Source organism: Anabrus simplex, chromosome 5 (genome assembly GCF_040414725.1).
Source record: "Anabrus simplex isolate iqAnaSimp1 chromosome 5, ASM4041472v1, whole genome shotgun sequence".
Classification (NCBI taxonomy): Eukaryota; Metazoa; Arthropoda; class Insecta; order Orthoptera; family Tettigoniidae; genus Anabrus; species Anabrus simplex.
The window spans coordinates 101,266,182-101,281,343 of NC_090269.1; the positions used below are offsets into that span (position 1 = coordinate 101,266,182).

At 38.4% G+C, this 15,162-nt stretch overlaps 1 protein-coding gene across 1 annotated transcript in view; it reads left to right on the forward strand.

Moving 5' to 3' along the window:
• Positions 1-14,943, forward strand: part of LOC136874377 (probable glutamate receptor) — a 57,797-nt gene extending 42,854 nt beyond the window's left edge. Inside the window, exons 9-10 of the mRNA XM_067148012.2 lie at positions 5,776-6,035; positions 14,424-14,943. Coding sequence (XP_067004113.2) covers positions 5,776-6,035; positions 14,424-14,943 — 780 coding nt within the window. The remainder of the gene's footprint in view (positions 1-5,775; positions 6,036-14,423) is intronic.
• Positions 14,944-15,162: the final 219 nt, after the last annotated feature.

Below are 15,162 nucleotides of genomic sequence, written 5' to 3' on the forward strand. Positions count from 1 at the left end.
TCATTTATCCAGAATTGCTTTAGCAACTTCGAAGTTAATATCTCAATACCACTGTCTTTCTAGACGTAATTTATTTATCCATTTCCGTATATACATTTCCATTGATATTTGAATTTAGCGCGATTTGTTCAGGTCAAGTCACTAGGAGCGCCACCGTCGAATTGTCTCCAATTTTAGCAAGGCGAAATCCGTAAGTGTCGTGTATTGTCTCTACTGTATTTGCTTATATCCAGGTAAAATTGTCTGACCTGGTCGCAATCGAACCCGGGCCTCTGGATGAGAGGCGGGCATGTTAGACCACGAAACCGCATTAATTACCGGTACGCGAGTTCAAAATCTCGATACTTTATATTCAGTTTTACAGGGGAATCTTCGTCAGTTTCCCGTGAAAACTTCTTTCAGTTCAGCGACTTTGGTTAGGCTAGCCAAACTCTTCGAAAAATCTAATAACGCCAAGCCAAACGACAATCGACCACAAGTAGTTTTTAATTCTCTCATCTAATAAAATAAAGCACATTAGATACGAAAGCACCCAAAATGAATGCGAAATCCGTTCATTTCTTAATCTTTCATTGTAATTTGGTCTCCGGTATACTGTTTGTAGTCAGTTTCTGGAAATCTCGTACCGCGCAAATTAGGCCTACGTCGACTTTTAAAGGTTATGTTGAACTCGAAAATATGGTTTCGAATGTAAGTATCGATTCTTAAAAGTTCTCGAATGCATTATATTCAATTCTGCGCGTCACAAATCCAATCAAATTGGAAAGATAAAAGAAATATCAAAACTTCAGAAATTACGGTTATTCGTGACCTTGAGGTCATCTGGAAAGCGCGCTCGCTGCACATGTCAGTACGAGTTTGAAATTATACCAACCATTTAAAATGTAACGTGCGCAAATAAAACGACTGCGGTTTTTGGTATTTTAACACGAAAACGTAAAATTCCCAGTCTTACATTAGGACCTAAACAGTACCGGTAATAGGCAATTCCAAGACCTCCCATGGCTTTCTTTTTTTTAAAATTACATTTAGGTGCAACATGTGTTTTTGTCTCGCTAACATAATCATGTACGATAATATCAAAAATACTGAATTTGTGTTAAGAAGCAGTTTCGATTCCTGCCTGAAAGCCCAGTTACTCTGCAGTGCCCTGAGCAAAGTGCCAAAAACCTCTTCGGCAGTACGATCGAAAAATGTAAAAATATAAACATCTAACCCTGGACATAATGTGGACGTTTTATAAGTGCGAACATTTGACGAAACTCGTTCCGTCTTCAAGCAGAGCTGTCGAAATGCGCCGTGTCTCCTTGCAATTGTTGTCGCCACTCTCTGCTTTATGATTTTCCGAGATTCTCTAAACAATACCACCCGAATGCGATGCTAAGATGGTCCCTTATGCAAGTTCACCGCCGATCGCTTTTCCAGTACCGGTACAGTACTTGCTTTAATTATCGCAGTGACGGGGCGTTAACGCCAAGATCCATAAATATGCCATAGCCGTCCTTTTGTGAGATACAGTTTATTAAAAAACGATTGATCGAGGATTTAGCGTTGATGGGACTGGAATTTCTGGACGGTTGATCCGGGAAATCGTTTCTTCGAGGAACGGATAATGCGGGACTTTTACAACGTGATTTAATTACGATGCTCGCGGGACCACGTAATTTGAACGCATATTCCGGGAAAACGTATTTTCCGGGAACGGATAATTGAGGTTCCACTGTATATGAATGGCATACTTCAAGAGGGTAATGACCACAAAGGGAAATGGAAAAAGCTGTATTCATATATCAGGAATCAAAAAGGAAAAGGAATCCAAATTCCTACAATGGTGGGAGAAGGGGGTGAACACTATTTAACAGATACTGAGAAAGCAAACCTATTTAGTAGGGAATTTAGAGATTCAGTAGATGATTGTCAAGAGTTGGAAACCGAAACAGAAGATAGAGAGGGAGAGAGACAGAGGGAAACAAGAAGCTTCTCATTCACAAACGAAGATATTTTCAGAGAAATCCAACTGCTTCAGCAAGGAAAAGCAGCAGGAAGTGATCAAATTACTGGGGAAGTATTAAAGACAATGGGGTGGTACATAGTGCCTTATTTAAAATTTCTCTTTGACTATGTCATAAATAATAGTGTAATACCAAAGGAATGGAAGGAATCTACAATAATACCAATTTATAAAGGAAAGGGTGATAAAAGGAAACCAGAGAACTACAGACCAATCAGCCTGACCAGTATAGTTTGTAAAATACTGGAGAGTTTAATATCAAAGTACATCAGAGGGATATGTGATGATAAAAATTGGTTCATGAGGAGCCAGTATGGATTTAGAAAGAAATTTTCTTGTGAGGCACAACTGGTGGGATTTCAGCAGGACATATCAGATCAATTAGATTCAGGAGGCCAGTTAGATTGCATAGCCATAGATCTTTCCAAAGCCTTTGATAGAGTGGAACATGGAATATTATTAAAGAAATTGGAGGGAATAGGATTGGACGTAAGGGTTACACGTTGGATAAAAACATTTCTAAATTCAAGGGTTCAGAAAGTCAAAGTAGGAAATAATGTATCTCAGGAAGAGAAAGTTTGGAAGGGAATTGCACAGGGTAGTATAATCGGTCCGTTACTTTTCTTAATATACGCAAATGATTTAGGGAACAATATAACATCAAAAATAAGATTGTATACAGATGACATAATTGTTTATAGGGAAATAAACAACATTGAGGATTGTTCAGAATTACAAAGGGACCTTGAAAGTATCCAACAATGGGTTGAAGAAAATAATATGAAGGTTAATGGAGGCAAATCAACTGTTACAACTTTTACAAACAGGAGCTTTAAAACTGAATTTGAATATACTTTGGATGAGGTAGTTATCCCAAAAGATGGCAAGTGCAAATACTTAGGTGTGAGATTTGAAAGTAATTTGCACTGGAAGGGTCATATTGGTGACATTGTTGGAAAAGCATACAGATTGTTACATGCCGTAATGAGGCTACTTAAAGGATGCAACAAAGAATTAAAAGAAAAAAGTTACTTTAGTATGGTTCGTCCATTATTGGAATATGCAAACAGTGTTTGGGATCCTCACCAAGAATACCTAATAAAAGAAATAGATAGTGTGCAGAGGAAAGCAGCAACATTTGTAACAGGGGATTTCAGGAGAAAGAGTAGTGTATCAGAAATGTTAAAGGAACTTGGGTGGGAAACTTCAAGTAAGAAAAGGGAGAAAACTAGACTTATAGGATTATATAGAGCCTATACAGGAGAAGAAGCATGGGGAGATATCCGTGAGAGGCTTCAGTTGGAAAATAATTATATCGGCAGGACTGACCACAAATATAAAATTAGAAGGAATTTTAGCAGAAGCGATTGGGGTAAATTTTCATTCATTGGGAAGGGTGTGAAGGAGTGGAACAGTTTACCAGGGGTAGTGTTTGATCCTTTTCCAAAATCTGTACAGATATTCAAGAAGAGTATAAACAGCAACAGAGAAAATAAATGAAGTGTTAGAGGGCATTCGACCAGTGCAGGTAATTGTAAATTTAAAAAAAATGTGTGTGAATAAATTAATTCCATCCCCTGGTCTAAGGAGTTTGGACAGCCAAAGTAGGAGACTGCCTGGAAGGGTGAAGTACAGTGGGGACTTCGAGGGCCCTGGGACCGCTACGGTAGCTGTGAAGGCCCTTCAGGAACTCTGAAAAGTGGTGGCAAAAGGGGCTCTGGTTAAGACGCGGCAGGTCGTTATGCTACTTAGGATCCAGAATGGGTAAAAAAAAAAAAAAAAAAAAAAGTAAATAAATAGGGCCTAAATGCAATGTAAACATTAATCTTATACCAGTTGTATAGTATCATTTGAAGTAATTCCACATACTGTATATCAGTTGACTATATTTGTAAGTAGTACAGGAGATATTATAAGTAGAATTTTGTAAACATTATAAATTTATTAAGGATGAGCTGTGTGTTTAATAGAAAACATTGTTAGCGTAAATTGTATAATATTGTATTATAGGAAAATTTTCTTCTCTTGTTAATTTAATATTAGTGCTAGACAATAATGTATTTTAGTGCACCATTTGCCACCGAGGTAGACACCTCATTTGCAAATAAAGAGATTTTGATCTCACCGTAAGTTCCTGTTGCTTTCTGCAGCGGGCCAGATGCATTGCTCTTCGTACTATGATCATTTTTGACAGCTTGATACATATTCTGTACTTTTGAACCTGATAAAAATACTATACTACACAAGAGTAACACTATATGTTACTTCCCAGTACCTAATGGAAAATTTTCCACTATGTTAGTAGCTATTAGTGAAGTACAAGGGTGGTTTTTTTTCAACCTCCGGAGGGTCATAAATGAAAGAAAAGTGTACGCATCCAAATGAATTTATTACCAAATGTTACGTACAAATGTGGTTACTTTTCAATATAATCACCATGAAGGTTGAGACATTTGTCACACCTGTAGACAAACTTTTCGATCCCCTCTGCACAGTATGTTGCCGCCAGTGAGTTCAGATAGGCTCGAACATTGGTTTGAAGATCTTTGTCCTCCTGGAACTTCTGCCCTCCCAGCCACTTTTTCAGTCTCGGGAAGAGGTGGAAGTCACTCGGCGCTAAATCGGGACTTTGCGGTGGGTGGTCAAAAACGTCCCACCGAAATTCCTCCTGCAGAAGTTGTTGGGTGACACGAGCACTGTGAGGGCGTGCGTTGTTATGAATGAAGAGGATTCCAGATGTTAGCATGCGTTGTCGTTTGTTCTGTATGGCCCTCCACAGTCGTCGTAAAGTCTGGCAATAAACAGCTGCATTGATCGTAGACCCCCATTCCATGAACTCAACAAGCAACACACCTTTTTGGTCCCAAAAGACTGTAGCCATCATCTTCCTTTCGTTGAAGGTTTGCTTAAACTTCTTCAGTTTGTTTGGTGAGTGCGTGTGCATCCATTGAGGTGATTGTTGTTTTGCTTTAATGGTGACGTACGAAACCCAAGTCTCATCGCCAATCACAATTTTCTTCAACAAATCGCCACCTGCAGCCTCATAACGGGTAAGAAACGTCAACGCTGCCGCCATCTGGCGACTTTTGTGGTCATCAGACAACATCTTCGGAATCCATCGGGCGCACAATTTCCCATAGCGCAGATGTTCTGTTAGGATCTTGTAAACAGATGACCTTGAAACTGCAGAAAATTTCTCACACATCTCGTTTATGGTAAACCTTCGGTTCTTACGAACCTCTTGGTCAATTTTGTGAACAATGTCATCTGTAGCGACAGACTTGCGTCCTTGCCCCCCTTCATCATGAACATCGGTGCGGCCTTCTTTGAACTTCCTGCACCATTCACGCACAACATTATCACTCATAACTCATTCGTCGATGAATGTCAGCTGCACTATTCCCTTCTGCTTGAAGGAAATGTATCACACTACGCACCTCATATTTGGCGGAAGCGTCAATGGTAGCGGCCATGTTTCGGTGCCAATACCTCGGCTCACACTGGTGTGAGGAAGTTGGCTGTGACCACAGGTAGAGGGGAGGACTTGCGCAGTCACCTTCCATACGCGAACAGTTCCCACAGCTTGTGTGGTTCTTTACCTGCACGATTGGAGGTTGAAAAAAAAAACCTGCCTTCGTATATGTCATACAAAGAAATAATAAGGGGTTTTAGAGAAAGAATTATAAATTACAGTTTATACACTAAAAACCATTTAGTAATCAGTGAAGGACCTGATAGAGAATGCTTATTTTATGTTATGACAGCAAGCTAAGGATCCACTACTAAAGCAGATCTACTGGAAGTTAATCTACCCTGGAGTGAACAACCTGCCGTCTACCAAGACTGAAGTTGTTCGACGTCTGTGCTCTTCCAAGTATGCATATATGCGCTCTCTCATCCTGGGCGTTGGAGCACCTACGCCCGAGGGATGTAACATAATGTCTCTTCCCCGGGCATCCTTTCCTGAGTCGCTCAGCATCATGTTCCCCAAGCACAGTCCATATCGGGAGATTATTAACAGACAGTAAGTAGACTCTAGTTTGAAATTATATTCTCCATCTGAATCAAGTTAGATCTTTCTTTTTCAGGCATGATCGACATTTACCTGGCATTAGGATTTGACTCCTGTACTTATCTGCAATATTATACACTGTCTTCTCATTTCTATTACTAACCTTACCTGTCCATTCCATGGCTTTGGAGAGCTTAGTAATTCAGAATACAGATAACACACTTATCAATCAGTCACTACTGATCTGCATTTAGGGCAATCGCCCAGGTGGCAGATTCCCTATCTGTTGTTTTCCCTAGCCTTTTCTTAAAAGATTGCAAAGAAATTGGAAATTTATTGAACATCTCCCTTGGTTAGTTATTTCAATCCCTAACTCCCCTTCTCTAAACGAATATTTTCCCCAATTTGCCCTCTTGAATTCCAACTTTATCTTCATATTGTGATCTTTTCTACTTTTAAAAACACCACTCAAACTTATTCGTCTACTAATGTCATCCCACACCATCTCTCCACTGACAGCTCTTAACATACCACTTAGTCAAGCAGCCCGTCTCCTCTCTCCTAAGTCTTCCCAGCACAAACTTTGCAACATTTTTGTAACGCTACTCTTTTGTCAGAGATCACCCAGAACAAATCAATCTGCTTTTCTTTGGATATTTTCCCAGTTCTTGAATCAAGTAATCCTGGTGAGACTTATATGCCCTCTCCTTTACATCCTTACTACAACCTCTAAATATCCTCATAATCATGTGCAGAGATCTGTACCCTTTACTTACAATCCCATTTATGTGATTACCGCAATGAAGATCTTTCCTTATACTGTATTAACACTAGATACTTACAATGATCCCCAAAAGGAACTTTTTCCCCATCAATGTAGTAATTAAAACTGAGAGGACTTTTCCTATTTGTAAAACTCACAACCTGACTTTTAACACCGTTTATCATCATATCATTGCCTGCTATCCATCTCACAACGTTATCGAGGTCATTTTGCAGTTGCTCACAATCTTTATTACTCTATACATAATAACATCATCCGCAAAAAGCCTTATCTGTGATTCCACTTCCTTACTTAACCACATGTACAGTAAAACATCTGATATCTAGATTAATTTGGGTAGTCAGAATAACGCAAAATCTGGATATCAAGGGTATCATGAAAATACATCCGAATTCACACAAAGACTCTATAAAGTTTTATTTGTAAGTAATTAGACCTATAACAACTTCACACACTATTAAATTCAAACATAGTACTGTGTTTAAATACAGTCTAAAACATGAGTAAAATGTAAAAATCACAAAAAGTTCAAACTTAAGTTTAAGTTTCTTTTACTCATTTTCCTTTTTAAGATGGTTGTTATCATAGCCTGTTTAACTCATTGCAGTCTTTTTTCCTTCTTCTGGCCATGCTTTGATTGTAATACTAATTAAAATGACACAAACTCTGTACCTTATCTTTAGCTATAAAATCACCACAACAGTAAAAATTAATATTGTACTGTAACACTCATGACTAACACAAACCAAGGCAGTACAGTAGATGCATGATATTGCTGAGTGCGTGAGTCTACAATCTCCCCATCCCTCACAATCCCAGTGTGCACTTCCTTGTTGCATTCCTTCTTATAAGCTACAGTAGAACTCAGTAATGTAGTTCACTACATCCTGGCCCAAAAATATTAACATGTTATATGCATTTAAAGAAGTAATCTCCAGAAACCAGGCCGGATATCAGAGAGTTTAGTTATCAGAGGGCCAGATAGGGGAGGTTGTACTGTACTTATATGGAATGGTCTTTATTTTTATTAGGACTTCTATTATTCGTTTGGTCAGTCATTACTGCTAACGAGTGAGCATACTGGCATTTATGAACATCTGTAGCACAGCTGCAGGAGGAGCTGCTTGGGAAGGCAGAAAGCTAGCATACACTCACTCAGCAATTCTATACACTCACTTCAAAGCACTGCTAGTGACTGTTAGCAGCTGGGAATGCAAAATACAGATCACATGCTGTTATGTTGCTGTTACAAATATTACAATCTTTAACATATGGACATACATGCTATAGTACTCAATCATTGTACAGTATCTGAAGCATCAAAATCTTCATCTGCTGCATTGGCTGACTCGTCGTTTGTGTCTGTTGAGCTATTGTCAAATTCACTTACACACACACTCTCTCTCTCTCACACACACACACACGTGCGCACACACACACACACACACACACAATGTTTGTTTTCTCATTACTTCAATGAGTATTTTCCAAACCATCTTCTAACCCAATCCTTTCAAGTTCTTATTACATTACACTATCAAAGGGAACGTCTTTCTATTTGATAATACATCAGGAAAGTGAGATGTACAACATTTTTATAAAAATTACCCACTTCTATCTTCTTCAGATGTGGTTGGTATTTACCTGAAGTTAGGATTTGACTCCCATCCATATCTGCTTTTTTCCATACCTCCTAGCAATATTATGCACTGTCTTCTCACTTCTACTTACAGTTATCAGTCCTTTTCACACCTTTGTTGTAATTTCCTCTTTTCTTCTTTATAGAATTTTAAAAATTGGTATACAATCATTCTGCTCTGAGAATGGATCACTTTCCATGATTTCTTTCTAGGCATTTCTTTTCCATAAATGGCTATAGTTATGGTAACTAACACAGAAGTAATCCAAGAAACAAACTGATATCTGATAGCAATTCACTCCTAATGAACAACAGCAAAACTATTGCTAAGACAGTTCTGCAAAAACATGACTTTGCTGCTAGCACTGTGGTAACAGCTAATGTCACTCTGTCACTGTTCACACTAAGTACTTCCCTCTCACTGGTAATTTCTCATCAGACATCTTATATGAGGTAAAGTCTAGCCGCAATCCTCTTCCCCATTTTTGAGCTAGTTTGATGTGTTACATCAGCGACAAGTTCATTTAGATCCAGTAACACCAGACAATCGAATACTTTTACTACAACCAGAAACTATTTAGTGTGAAAGACCCAGTGAAAAGCAAAACACCTTGCAATTTTCCATGTGGTGCAAAAGTTCATCATGGATTTTCTTTTAAGTACTAACCGTAGTTTCTACAGTTGTTTGCAGAACCCCACTCATAGGTTTCCCATGCCAAGTGCATGCTTATGTTGTATTGCTGTGCAGGAATGAGAATGCAGACTGTTTGGGCTTTATTCTATGTTGACCTTCACGCTGCCCAAGTCCTGCAACTCTCAAACTACTCAATCAATCAATAGATAGTATAACTGAGGCTATCAACATGTATTGTCCGGCTCCATGGCTAAGTGGTTAGCATACTGGCCCTTGGTTCAAGGTGTCATGGGTTTGATTCCCGATCAGGCCGGTGATTTTAACTTTCACTGGTTAATTACTCCAGCTTAGGAGCTGGGTGTTTGTGCTGTCTTTGCCATTAGAATGTGCTTCTTAGATAGGGCCTTGTCCTCACAGACACGCAGGGCAGGTCACCTATAGGGTATCAACTCGAAAGACCTGCACCAGGCCTCTCCTGAGGCCACATGCCATTATTATTGTTGTTCCTGGGATATACCGTGGAACACAGAGGTGAAAGAAGTTGCGGGCATGAATGGGTGGATATGTAAAAGTCGGAAGATTAATTTAAAACTTTAAAATTGATTTTCTTCCTTATATTTTTTGTTCCTTTTGACATTTTAAACAGGGTTAGATAATAACAATTAAACAGGTACAAGAGTTTAGCTCGTAAGCTTGAGTAACAATTTTAGAGAGGTCTAGAATAATCAGATAACAATAATTTAACAATATGAGCTTGAAGCTCCCTAATTACCAATTTGGATTTGGAAAAAGCTTATGATACAGTTAAGAGAAAACATGTAAGGGAATGCCCACTGAAAAGGAATGTACCAAAATCATTAATTAATAAGATAAAAATATTGTGTCATGAGTGTAAAAGCAGTGTACAAGTGCGGAGTGGTGACTGAAACATTTTATACAAAAAAAAATCTCAAGCAAGGAAGTGCACTGTCACCATTATTGTTTATTATATTGATGGATGAAATCATAAAACATGTAAAACAGAGTATCAGTAGTGATGAAGTGAATGCTTCGGTATTTGCAGATGATATGGTGATTTGGAGAAAGGGAGAAAAGGGAGTACAAAGAAGACTGGACATTTGGAATGAAAATCTGAAAGAGTTTGGAATGATAATTCGTAAAAAGAAAACTGTAGTCATACACTGTGGAAAAGAGAAAAAGAGAAGCCAAGTGAACATGACGGAGAACGGTTAGAGAATGTAGAACAGTTTATATATCTGGGCAGCAGTATTAATGGAAGTAATGAAATCAATCCTGAAATTAATAACAGACTAAATAAAGGAAAAACATTTTATCATCAAGTCAGAGAGCTTTTATGGGATGACAAAGTACCGAAGAGAACAAAATTAACATTATATAAACAGTATTTCATAACAATTGTAACATACGGACTAGAAACACTGGTAACTAATAAGAGACAAGATAGTAAGATCCAAGCAGTAGAAATGACATTTTTAAGAATGTCAGTTAAAAAGACAAGAAGAGATAAAATTCAAAATATTAAAATCAGAGAAGAGCTAAATATAGAACCGTTAGTACAGAAGATACAGACAGCAAGACTGAGATGGTTCAGACATGTAAAAAGAATGGGAAAGGAATGGGTAGCAAGAAGGGAATTGGAAAGAGAAGTTAAGGGAAAAAGACTAGTTAGAAGACTGAGAAGAAGGTGGATGGATCAGATTTGGAAGGACATTAGAGAAGTTGGATTGGATGTGGCAGAAGTAATGAAGCAGGAAAAATGGAAGGGCGGAAAGGAGTGGAGGAGGCTTGTTAACCACACCCGGGCAACTGGAGTGGGACACTGATGATGAGGATGATGACAAATTTTCTCATTGGTTAACATATTAAGTTGGCAGGAAGAGATAGAAGTGTTGATAACTTTAGAACACCAAAAACAATCAATACACAATTCAGTTTAGGAAACCTTGACACACAAAATTACTTTGAAAATTAATAGTTCATCTTCACCCCAGAGGGCACAACATAAGTTGATACTGTGTAGAGATGAGAAGAATGCAAGAATGAGGAATGTGGCCTGCAAGCACAAACTTCCTGTTCTGTCCAGGCAGATCGGCTCTTATCTGCTACACGAAAACATTGACTCACACTTTACAGTTTGCTGGATTACAACTGACAAGAGCGAAGAGCTGCCAGTAGAAGATAATATAAAATCGCCTGGGTAGTAGCGGAGTTGCTATGGTAACCATTGCGTCACTGGCTCTGCTGGTGAAACCCCCTTCGCCCCGTGCCTCACCGGGCATGTGCATTCTTCTGATCTCCCAACAATAGTAGTGACATCTGTCAAGAAATGTTCAAACTATTTCTGAAATGAATTTCAGATTTCCTGTTCTAGATGGCCTTCTACAATAATAATAATAATAATAATAATAATAATAATAATAATAATAATAATAATAGTCATACACTGTGGAAAAGGAAAAAAGAGAAGCCAAGTGAACATACACAGAGAACGGTTAGAGAATGTAGAACAGTTTACATATCTGGGCAGCATTATTAATGGAAGTAATGAAATCGATCCTGAAATTAATAACAGATTTTTATCATCAAATCAGAGAGCTTTTATGGGATGACAAAGTACCGAAGAGAACGAAATTAACATTATACCATATAAACAGCTCAAATGCAAATGCACAGAGCTTTCAGGTGTGCAGCATGATCTTTCAAATAATGTAGGATATGCATTGTTTAATGTGAAATTGTTTGATATGTAATACAGTTGATTATATACTGTTATATATTTTATACAGTTAATATTGTTCAATATTGCTTCAATATTATTTGTAATGGGAGTGGTGGGGAGAGAGCCAGTGAGCAAGTAATGGGGATGCCAAGAAATACCACTGCCTTGCGTGCAGCTCTATTTAGTAATAATGCACAATCATTGCCTGCTTTGTTCAACCAGTTAGGAATATTATCGAGCCAACTGTGGTGATTTTAATATTTTGTCAGTGTGTTTATAAGTATTTTGGTGTACATTTTCAGTACCATAAATGTATAATTGTCTCCTCATGAATCCTCTACTCTTGACAGGGCATGGTGGCATTCATGTTTTTACAGTCATGATCTTCTGTCTCCAAGTCTTGCGATTTGCCACTATAAGCGTTGCCTCATGGAGAGATTTCCCCACAAGAGGATGCAGCTGGTCCACCCACTTGATTGAATGTCTTCCTTGTGATCTCTTGCCATTAATCTTTCCCTCCACCACAAGCTTCTCCATAGTGTCTGTTCTTCTGGCGATGTATCCGAAGTACCAGAGGTAAGCCTGGTTGATTCGTTCGAGAAGCCTAATCTGGATGCCTAGTTCTTCCAGCATGGAGGCGTTAGTTCAATGTTCAGTCCCAGAAATTTGAAGAATGCGTTAGTAAACCCACATCTTGAAGCTCTCCGTTTTCCTCTTATCATCTGCCTGTTTGATTGACCAGATCTCAGCTGCATAGGGGGCAATGGAGAATATAAGGAAGTGTGCTAGTTGCAGTTTTGTGTTCTTTGTAACAGTACGGTCCTTCCACATCCTGCTCAGCTTTGCGGTGACTGCCCCAGGCAATGGCCATTCTTCTCTTGATTTCATCAGAACATCCTCCTGTATTAGAAATCATGGAGCACAAGAAGACAAATTTCTGGATGATCTCAAAACCAGATATTTGTACCAACATCGATTACACTGCCTAGCATGATTTTTGCGGCAAAACATCTGATGAGTGATTTTAACTAAATGGATTTCTGCCATTTTCATTTTCAACTTTAGGAGAAGGCTCAAATGCAAATGTATACAGCCTTAAGGTGTGATGCATGCAGCACGCTCCTTCAAATAATGTAGGAAATGCATTGTTTAATGTGAAATTGTTTTCTACTCACCACAGTAGATTATACTGATTTTACATTGTTATTTATTTTATACAATTATTAATATTATGAACCACAGTATCCATCGGTGAGAGACCGGCGTGGTGCCACCTGAGTCACGGTCACTCCATGTAAGATTTGCGCTGGACAAAGTGGAGGCAGGACAGGGTTTTCTTTGGGTACTCTGGTTTTCCCTGTCGTCTTCCATTCCAGCAGCCAGCACATTTCCTATCCTCGCCACTAGATGGGGGCTTCATTCATTCCATTCCTGACCTGGTTGAATGACTGGAAACAGGCTGTGGATTTTTTATTTTTTTCATTAATATTAATATTATAAATAAAATATAATTTTAACAAATTGGTTGTGTTTCTTCACTGGGCCAGAAAGTGCTGTTGCAGCACAACTGACCCTATGAGCCTTCTAAAGGCCCCTAGCAGCACATCTCATTATCAGGATTAGGGTACACCACTGCTCAAATGGTAAACCATTATGAAGAGTCTCAATGTTTCTTCTCTCTCGAACCCTTGCCAATTCCATCCTCATTTCTACGGTATTCAACACAAAATTTTTCAAAATTAAGTACAGTTAAATAAATAAATAAATAAATAAATAAATAAATAAATAAATAAATTTCAGCTTTTATTGAGTTCTCGCCAAAAAAAGGAATTACAGGTAGGCTCAATATAAACAGCAATTACATATCTGTTTATACAATGCATAATTTGGTCTAGTTATAAGTTATTTATCCATTTTGTGCTATTCAGTAACAAAATTCAAGGTTCCTACATTTCAATTTGTGCTATTCAGTAACAAAATTCAAGGTTCCTACATTCACTTTAACTTAGTGAACAACCGAGCTTAAGTGCAGCCAGTATCCAGCATTCGTGAAATAGTGGGTTCGAACCCCACTGTCAGCAGCCCTGAAGATGGCTTTCCATGGTTTCCCATTTTCACACCAGACAAATGCTGGGTCTGTACCTTAATTAAGGCCATGGCCGCTTCCTCCCCATTCCTAGCCCTCTCCTGTCCAATCGTCACCATAAGACCTATCTGTGTCAGTGTGACGTAAAGCAACTTGCAAAAAAAAGAAAACTTAGTGAACAGGCAGAATTTAGAGGAAGCCTTAAACAGTCTTTTGCATGTGTGTTTTGAAGAATAGTCTCTGCTCAAAAAATAAGAAAAACTTGTTGCAGAAACCATTCAAATATTCTGTTACCGGTATTAGAATATTTTTTTTATCGAGGTGATGATCTTTCATGATGCAGTTTATATTTTCCTTACATCATTATTAATATTTATTTTCCCAACGTCTTTTTTGTGTGTGTTTAATTTCCAACAACTATACCTTGAAAACAGCAGTCTTTTTTATAGTAGTTCTTTAACTGTTGTATTTGAAAGGGTAACTACAAATATTTCAAATGTTCTCTAATATTTTTCAGCCTTCAAGATATGAAGGAACTAGGAGTTCTCCAGAGGATTGCTCTTACCATTTGGCCTAAAGAAGTGAATTTGGAGAATGAGGAGTTTACTAATGTGGGTTTGGAGAATGTGATCCCTCTTCTTTTCATGCTTGCGCTTGGCATAGTTGCCTCCATTGTTCTCCTTTGCATGGAACGATTTGGTTGTAAGGCTGTGAAGAATGTTAGACGTCGATGCCTGGGCGAAATGCTTCACGAAACTACAGAGCCAGAGGCACCTCAACCATTTCTTGATGATGAGGAGCAAGCTTCGACTGTCATCTTGGGAGCTTCAATGGACTCTAGAACTTTGAGGAGATTATCTGAAGCTCCTGAAGACTTATTAGAAAGAGGTTCAGCAAGCAAAGTTGCTTCAGATCTGTATGCTGCAAGGGGCTTTGGTCAAACAAGGTACCTGACCGATGAGGAAGTAGGACTTAAAAGAACATCTCCTGTTGTGGAAGAGACAAATTTTTCTGCTCCACAAAATTATCATCCATAAATCCTTCACAGGAGCAGCCATAACAAGTGTCTTGTGACTTTCAAATACCCTACTGTTACATGAGATCTGTAGCTTATGGCACAAAACCATATCTAGGTTTTTTTAATTTTGAAATTTAACTCTTTCACTAGACAAGCATTCCAGTATTATGCTTCCTGTGTAGTGCATTGGGTAACTCTATCAGCACGTATGAACTATCAAACTCAAACAACAAATATA